This window comes from Callospermophilus lateralis, chromosome 12 (assembly GCF_048772815.1).
Source record: "Callospermophilus lateralis isolate mCalLat2 chromosome 12, mCalLat2.hap1, whole genome shotgun sequence".
In the NCBI taxonomy this organism is placed as follows: Eukaryota; Metazoa; Chordata; class Mammalia; order Rodentia; family Sciuridae; genus Callospermophilus; species Callospermophilus lateralis.
Window position 1 is genome coordinate 71038253 of NC_135316.1, and position 8926 is coordinate 71047178.

The following is an 8926-nucleotide window of genomic DNA, read 5'->3' on the forward strand; positions in this document are numbered from 1 at the left end:
GTAACTGCTCCAACTTAGGGGCATTATCTATCTGTGAGGTTTTGCTGTTTCTGGAGTCAGGGTGACTGCAGGTTTACAGAATGATTGGAGGCTTCTAGGCACCAATCTAGGGCTTTGGAATAGGATGCTTTATTACCTGGCAGTTGGACATCCCTGGAAATCCTGGATCCATAGTTACTCTTGGTGTCTTCAACCTTGAAGGGTCAGATGACCAGCTTCAGATGAATACTCCTTAAATGACCATCGTCTGCAGGGGGTGTGCTTCTTGCCCTCTCACTGGGTCCTGACGTCATGGAAGGGGCAAAGGCCTCACTGGGGCCTCTTCTGTAAGAGCACTAATCTATTCATGAGGGTTCTGCCTTTATGACTTAATCACTTTTCAGAGGACCCACTTCCCACTACCTTCACCTTGGGGGCAAGGATTTCAACATGGGTATTTGTGGGGGACACAAACATTTAATCCACAGCAATTGCATAGACTGCAAGAGCTCCTGCCTCTAAGTGACCCATAAGTCTAGACTTTGTCATAGTGGAAAATAAATGAATGAGCAGAGGGAAGACAACTCCCCATCCCTCATTCATTTTCATTTCTACCACTCTGTTTTGTTTTGTTTTTGGTAGCAACACATTTTTTAATTAATTTTTTAATTTATATATGACAGCAGAATGCATTACAATTCTTATTACTCATATAGAGCATAATTTTTCATATCTCTGGTTGTATACAGAGTATGTTCATACCAATTTGTGTCTTCATACATGCACTTTGGATGATAATGTCCATCACATTCCACCATCATTGCTAACCTCGTGCCCCCTCCCTTTCCCACCCACCCCTCTGCCCTATCTAGAGTTTATCTATTCCCCCCATGCTCCCCTCCCTACCCCGCTATGAATCAGCCTCCTTATATCAGAGGAAAAAACAAAACAAAACATTAGGCATTTGATTTTTTTGGGATTGGCTAACTTCACTTAGCATTATCTTCTCCAACTCCATCCGTTTACCTGAAAAAGCCATGATTTTATTCTTTTATTGTTGAGTAATATTCCATTGTGTATATAGGCCACATTTTTTTAAACATTCTGCAGGTTTACAGAATGACTGGAGGCTTCTAGGCACCAATCTAGGGCTTTGGAATGGGTTCAATCTATTCCAAAGCCCTAGATTCATCTATTGAAGGGCATCTAGGTTGGTTACACAGTTTAGCTGTGAATTGTGCTGCTATAAACATTGAGGTGGCTGTGTCTGTAGTATGCTGTTTTTAAGTCCTTTGGGTATTGATCAAGGAGAGGGATAGCTGGGTCAAATGGTGGTTCCATTCCCAATTTTCCAAGAAATCTCCATACTGCTTTCCATATTGGTTGCACCAATTTACAGTTCTACCAGCAATGTATGTATGTACCTTTTTCCCCACACCCAGCACTTTTTGTTGTTTCTATTCATAATAGATGCCATTCTGACTGGAGTGAGATGAAATCTTAGAGTAGTTTTGATTTGCATTTCTCTAAATGCTAGTGATAATGAACGTTTTTTCATATATTTGTTGATTGATTGTATATCATCTTCTAAGAAGTGTCTGTTCAAGTCCTTGATTGATTGGGTTATTTGTTTTTTGGGGGCTTAGCTTTTTGACTTCTTTATATACTTAGAGATTAGTGCTCTATCTGATGTGTGAGGGGTAAAGATTTGCTCCCAAGATGTAGGCTCTTTATTCACCTCACAGATTGTTTCTTTTGCTAAGAATCAACTTTTTAGTTTGAATCCATCCCATTTATTGATTTTTTATTTTAATTCTTGCACCAAAGGAGACTTATTAAGTAATTTGGGGCCTAATCCCACATGATGGAGATTAAGGCCTACTGTTTCTTTTATTAGACGAAGGGTATCTGGTTTTGTTCCTAGATCCTTGATCCATTTTGAGTTGAGCTTTGTTCATGGTAAGAGATAGGGGTTTAATTTCATTTTGTTGCATATGGATTTCCAGTTTTCCCAACACCAATTGTTAGAGAGGTTATCTTTTCTCCAATGCATGTTTTTGTGCACCTTTGTCTAGTAAAAGATAATTGTATTTTGTAATTTTGCTGCTGTGACTGTGTATTGAGACATGGAGGAGCTGGAGAGCAGGGTGGGGAAGAGCCTCAGGGTTCAGAACACTTGAATTTCAATCCTAAGTCTTGCATTCACTGGTTTTATGATGATGTGCACATTATTCAACTATTTCTGTCTCACTTTCTTTATCAATAAAATGGGGGAGAAAATAGCATCTGCCATGTGAGGTACTTGTGAAAAGTAAATGAGTTATAAATGTAATGTATGTGGATCAGAGCTGACGTAATAGTGAGCATAGTTTGGTGAGAGCTGATATCATCAGCATTGTGTGTGGATTCCAGGGTTGAGAATGGCCTTGTAGAGCACCAAGTTCTCATGTCTGAAAACCAATGTTATGGATAATAGGGGAAAATATGGAAAATGATGACATTGGAAAGAGACAAGCAACACTTGGAGATGGAGAAGAACAAGGTTTCTTCAGCACAAATGGGAGCTCAGTGGAGTCTTTCCCAAAGTCTGGGCACAGATTTTTGTTCTCAGTGTCTTTTGTACAGTACAGATCTCTGGGTTTCAAGACTTTCTCATGCAAGTAGCCTTGTTTTAGCACCCCACCCCTCTTCTCCAGGCAGTTCTCATTCCTGCCACACCTGCTGGGCAAGCATGGTTACAGAAGCAGAAACTAGCAGGTAGCAGCTATTAACAGACACAAAAGGAAACAACTTAGGATGGAACAGCCACTTTACCAAGAGCAAATGGTCACAGTCACCCACTTACTTTCCCCAAATCTCTCCAACTTATAAGTTTAAAAAAATTCTTTTAGCTCTCCTTTCCTCTCCCATTCTCAGAGTAAATTGAGAAACTGATGTGACTCCGTTTTTGAAAAAAGTTTCTACATCAAAGCCTATCCAAGGAAGGGGGCATGACCCTTGTCCTTGGTAAAACCCATCAAACACTCCTAGGCACATACCAACCCTGCTGAGTTGTTTGTCTGCAAATAACAGGAGAGATCTACGGTACAAGGTATCCCTGACTCAGTTAGGCTAGGTGAGGAACCATAGCAACCCCCTAGCAACCACCAATCAGCATGAGACAGGGAAAATACCTGGAATGCCAGATGACCCCCCAGTAGTTTATGGTGGTTGATAACATGTTGGGAAACCATGTAGTTTAGCACGCACACCCCTAATGGCTTAAACCAATCAGTTCAAAGGAATCCTCCTCTTGTACTAACCAATCACCCCTACCCAACTTGGTCCCCACCAGTGAATCTGCTAATCAATGTTAAGAGTTGTTTTATTTTCCCTCCCTGTGAAATGATTTGCTGTGTGATGTTGTGACGCATAGAGTAACCCCAAAAAACCCATAAAATCTCACTGAACAAAGGTCTGGTACTCACTCCCTGGGACCACTGCGTCGGGAACAGTTGTGAGTCCAGGCTGGAGCTTGCAATAAAGATTCATGTGTGATTGCATCAGATTTGGCTCCTGGAGGTCTTTTGGGATCCCAAGAATCTGGCATTACAAAATCAGTCTAAGACTGCTAGCAATATCCATGCCATAACTGAATGCTGTGCTGTCCTGAAATTTCCTCTACCAAATTAGTTAGTCCCTTGTTTTCAAATGCAACCTCCCAAAGTCTCAGGGCATGGGCAAATGTAGTGAAGTTCTCAGTACCAATTTCTGTTTCAATTAGCTTCATTTGGTGCTGTAACCACACCAGTTAACAAAAACAGCTTAGGGATGAAAACTTTATCTGGAGCTCAGGATTTCAGAGTTCTCAGTCCGTAGATGGCCTAAAACATTGCTCTGGGATCACTCTGAGGTAACATCATGGGGCGAGGGCCAAGCAAAAGAAGTTGCTCCCTTCATGGCGACATGGAAGCAGAAAGAGGGAGAGGAGACACAGGGAAGAAGCACACCTTCAGGGTTAACCCACCTCTGCAGTCACATTCCACCTGCCTACAGGTAACCCCCAGTTATTCCATTGAAACAAGGATGGTTGATTCAGTACATTCTTGCAAACCAGTCATTTTATCTTTGAATATTCCTGCCTTAACACAGCAGCTTTTGGGGAACACCTCATATTTAAACCACAAGATGCCATAAGCCTATCTGCTCGGGACACTGAGGCAGGGGGATAAGGTACTCATGCCAAGACTGAGCCACTTAGAGAGAACTTGTCATTTTTGTGAGAGTAATGAAAATGGAGTAGTTATAACTGAACAACAGAACACACAAACTACAACTGGGATGAAATGAAGCCAATTTTGAAAAGCATGGACTACCATCAGAACATTAATCTTTAACATTAACCTTTGAAGTCCAATGACCATTGGGAAGTTATGTTCCTAATTTAAAAATCTCCAAAGGAATCTTTGGGTACAGATGATATCACTGGGGAATTCTTCCACACAATTAAAGAAGAATCAGTGCAATTCAATGCAACCATTTCTAGGAATTAGAAGAGCAGGGAGCAATTCACAACTTATTTTTTTGAGGCTGGCATTACCAGATCATTAAACCAGAAAAGATGGTGCCAAAATAAAACAATAGAAGAAACTCAAAGCTGGCCAAACTCCATCATGAAATAAATATGAAAAACCTATAAATAATGGATTTCACTGACAAATGAAGAAAAATGACATGATAAAAATACAACATATATGGATAAAAACTGTTGGAAAAAATAGTTATAGTGATAGGGGTTGAATTATATCCCTAAAAAGCATGCTTAAATTCTAACACCTGACCTAAGAAAAAGGAAATTATTTCCCCAGGCATGTCGTTATTATGATGTTATTACCCCAGATTGGATCATAAGGGAATAGAATGAGCTGTTGGTTCATTGTGACTTGCTTCCTTATAGGGAGAGTAGGGTGAGGTGTTAGAACTGTTGCCCTTTTGTGCTTCTAAGGAGAGCATGGTGGGCAGCTGGTTCACTGAAACTTAGGCTTTTATAAGGAGGCAGAATGGCTGCTCATTCAATGGCACTTGTGTCCTGATAAGGACAGTGGGCAAGGCTGCCAGTTAATTGGAACTTGTGTCTTATGCATAGAATAAGGCAAGCTCTTAATTAAGTGCCTTTCATCCTTCTATAATTATCTTTTCTCCTATCCACTTGATATTTGTAGTGAAACATTTGAATTCCCATCCCTTTCATTTTGGGAATGTTCTCTAGGGATTTCTTTGTGTCCCAAGAGTGTCCCTTTAACACAAGAAAGAGAATCCAGTCTGATGTGAACATACAGCAGCATAACTTCAGTAACATGGAGAATGATGCTCATATACACCTGCATCTGTCTGTGTTGGTTCTTGATGTCAGAAATGTAACAAGTGTAGATATTTGGGTCATGTCTTACCCTGAGCTCACAAGGAGCCATTGTGAGGGAGTCTCAATCCCCGGGTATATAACAGAGTGACTGAGGCTGGGTTTTTGTCCATAAGTACAGGAAGCTCTTGGTGGTGACCTGTCGGACTCCCAGCTAGTTAGTGCGTTTGGTGGTTGGCGGTTGGTGGTTGTGTGCTTTGGCGATTGGTTCTTTGATTTGGGTTTTTTGTTTTGTCTTGTTTTATTTTTTGATTTTGGTTTGTTGTTTTAGTTTCTTATTTTGTTTTTAGCTAGCATCCTTAGTTGGTGTTCCTGCTTAGGATGCATAGTAAGAGTAGTGAGTCTAGTGTAGTGCCACAGTGGCCTGGCTCCTTCCAGGAGAAGGCCTTCACAGACCATTACCAGGTCTTGAGGGACATAGGACATGGGGCATTTGGTAAGGTGATCCTAGCCCGCCATCTGCGCACTGGGGCCGAGGTGGCGGTGAAAATCCTGCCAAGGAGACTTTGGAGGAGTTTGACCTGCCCTGAAAAACTGGCTATGAAGACCCTGAACCACCCGAATGTGATCCACCTCTTTCAGGTTATTGAAACCCACCAATATGTCTACCTGGTGATGGAGCATGGAGCCAGGGGATCGCTCTTTGACTTCATCCCACCTAGGGGCATGCAGGAGGAGGAGGAGGCCCGGAGACTGTTCAGACAGATCACCTGTGCGGTGTGCTACTGCCACAAGATGCACATCTTGCATGGAGACCTGAAGCCCCAGAACGTTGTGCTGGATGCCAGAGGCAACATCCGAATCATCGACTTTGGCTTAAGCACCGTTCTCAAGCCTGGGCAAGAATGGAACAGATACTGGCACCCTCTGGAGGGCCCTGCAGTGGACACCTGGCAACTGGGTATCATTTTGTACTTTATGTTGACAGGGAACTGCCCAAGTGACATCTACCAACCTGAGTTGGAATTTCCCCAGCACGTGTCCCCCGAAGCACAAAGGCTCATCAGGAAAATCCTGGCAGAGAACCTAAGAGCAAGCCCCTCGGCAGAGGAGATCTTGGCAGACCCGTGGCTGAATCAGGGTGAGGAGAAGTTACCTTTCCATGATGTGCCCCTCCCCAACCTCTCAGACCCCACAGTACTGACAATGCTGTTCGACATGGGGTACGACCCTTACAGTACCTGGGTGTCACTGTCCCAGAAAAAGTTTGATGAGGTGATGGCTTCCTATCTCATAATCCAGCAGCAGATAAGCCAGGGGGCAGGCTGCATGAAGCCTGTGAGAAGGGATCCTTCCATTTCCCCTGCCCTCCCGCAGAGGAGGGCGAGTGAGCCTGCCCTTCACACCTTCCCCTTGCCCTGTGAGCATCATCAGCCTCAGGAGGCCAAGGAGTCAGGGCAGAAGGGCTTCAGAAGGGCCAGCTGGCCTGCCATTAGTCTCCGCTGCCTGCATGAGAAGCCCCCCACTCCCAGGCTAGCCTCCCAGCATCACTCTGTGTCCGACTCACCCCAACCCTGCCCATCAACAACAGAAAGCTATGTCTCCCAAGATGCCACCACAGTGCATCCCCAGGGCCACAGGAAGGGCTGGAAGCGGGTGAGGCGGAGGATGGCTGCCTGCTTGCGTAGACTGTGCTGTTGCACACCCTCATGTGATGGCGAAAACGAGGCTCCTACACCAGGAGAGCAGAAACCTGCTAGGTTCACAAATCGGGTGGTTCCTACATAAAGTTAGAGCTCAGAGGGACCAAACAAAGAAACAGCCAGCCAGAGGACTCTCTACTCTGTGGATGCTATTGTCACTACATGACCATTGGTCACCTGGACTCCAACAGCTGCAGGACTGAGTGCCTACTGGCTGGGCTTCTCCACATGGGGTCCAGCCAGGAGCACACCTGGATCTACCTGGACATCAGGTGTCCCTTGCCCCCACCTACCAGAGTCATCAGATGAGACTGTTTTTCCCTGGGACCCTTCCCCTGCCCTGCTCTTCTCTGTCCTTTCTCCCATGCTCCTGGGATGGCAGAGATATTTCTTAATAAATTTGTTTCTCTCAAATTGCGTAGTCAAATTGATGTTCCAAAGATTAAAAAAAAAAAAGGGCTGTCAAAGTGGGGACCGGGGGTTTCCAAGTGGGGCAAGAGCCCACCAGGCATCCATTCCAAGGCCTGGACCACTGCGCCTATTCAATGTAGATAAATCTACTCACTTTGAGCCAGTGTAGAGGTGGACTCACCTCAGCCATCAGACGGGAACTTGCTTGGCTTTAGCAGTGCAGATGGGGACTCGGTTGCCTTAGTGTAGAGGGTCTACATTAGATGTAGATGTGCACTCACTTGCTTTGACCCAGTGCCTTGGAGATTTGCTCCCCTTAACTCAGTTGAATGGGGATTTTTCCTTAGAGCCAGTGTAGACATGAGTCTGAGCTCATGTTCTTTGGCAGAAGGCATCCCTCCCTGAGGTATGTGGAGAGGACGGGTGGCAACTGTTGGAGAAATCACATCTGAGAAGGCATAGGAGACCCCAGAGTGTTCTATGGCATCATCTCCTTCATACTGTTTGCTGGGAAGTCAGAGGGGGGCCAGGGGTTAGGGGTGGGCCTGCCTGCAGCAGTGACTGTGTGCCTCACCACCTGCCATGCTGCCTCACCACCCAACTCCTCCTCATGGCCCCTGCTGGAGGTAGCAGAGGAGAGAGCACATGGGGTTTGAGGAGTGCAGATGACAGGCCATCTTATGGCTGCTATTTACATAAAAGCCAAGTGTATCCATGTGGAATTGCTCTTTGTATTGGGTTCCAGTGATGCCCAAGATCGTAAATTGAAGTGTGCACAGATGAAGAGTGAGAAGCACATGGGTTAGCCAGGAGGGGAGGCTTCTAACACCTTCCATCCCTGATATCTCTACAGGACTGTGTGCTCATAGCTGCTCCCGCAGCTTGAAATGTATGTCACGTGTGACATTTTAGTAATTTGCTATTTTCTGATAGGGCCCTAGTTGTGAAACATCTAATGATAGGAAGTTGGTTTTTTAAAATATTTTTTTTAGTTGTTGATGGACCTTTATTTTTAATTTATTCATTTATGTGTGGTGCTGAGAATCGAACCCAGTGCCTCATGCATGCTGGATAAGCACTCTACCACTGAGCTACAATCCCAGCCCAGGAAGTTTTTAAAGAGAAACTCTTCATGTCTTTGTCTATAGAAAAATCCCAATGGTGGTGAATCCCCCTAAGGCAAAGCCACTTCCCAGCTTGAGGCAGGGCATAGGGTGTACAGACAGGAAATGGCCATTTTCTGACCCAACCTTGGCCTAGGGAAGGGATTGCCTAAGAGCTGCCTGAAAGGTCACAATGTGCAGGAGGTTCTGGGAAGCAGGAGAGGCTTACTGAGGATCATGGAGGAGTGTCCTGGGGAGCAAGCCCAGGCCCAGGTGACAACTCCAGGCCCACATTGGGACAGTCACAGAGGTGTGGGATCCTGGAGGACGGGAGGGAGGCAGTGTAGAGGAGGAAGGCCTTTTTGCATTTTGTGTGGTTGTTCTCAGGAGCA

The 8926-nt window shown here is 44.9% G+C and overlaps 1 protein-coding gene across 1 annotated transcript; it reads left to right on the forward strand.

Moving 5' to 3' along the window:
• Positions 1-5698: 5698 nt before the first annotated feature.
• On the forward strand, positions 5699-7105 carry LOC143411438 (sperm motility kinase Z-like). The gene has a single exon (XM_076872220.1). It carries the CDS (start codon positions 5699-5701, stop codon positions 7103-7105), a length of 1407 nt encoding a protein of 468 aa, XP_076728335.1.
• The last annotated feature ends 1821 nt before the right edge of the window (positions 7106-8926 follow it).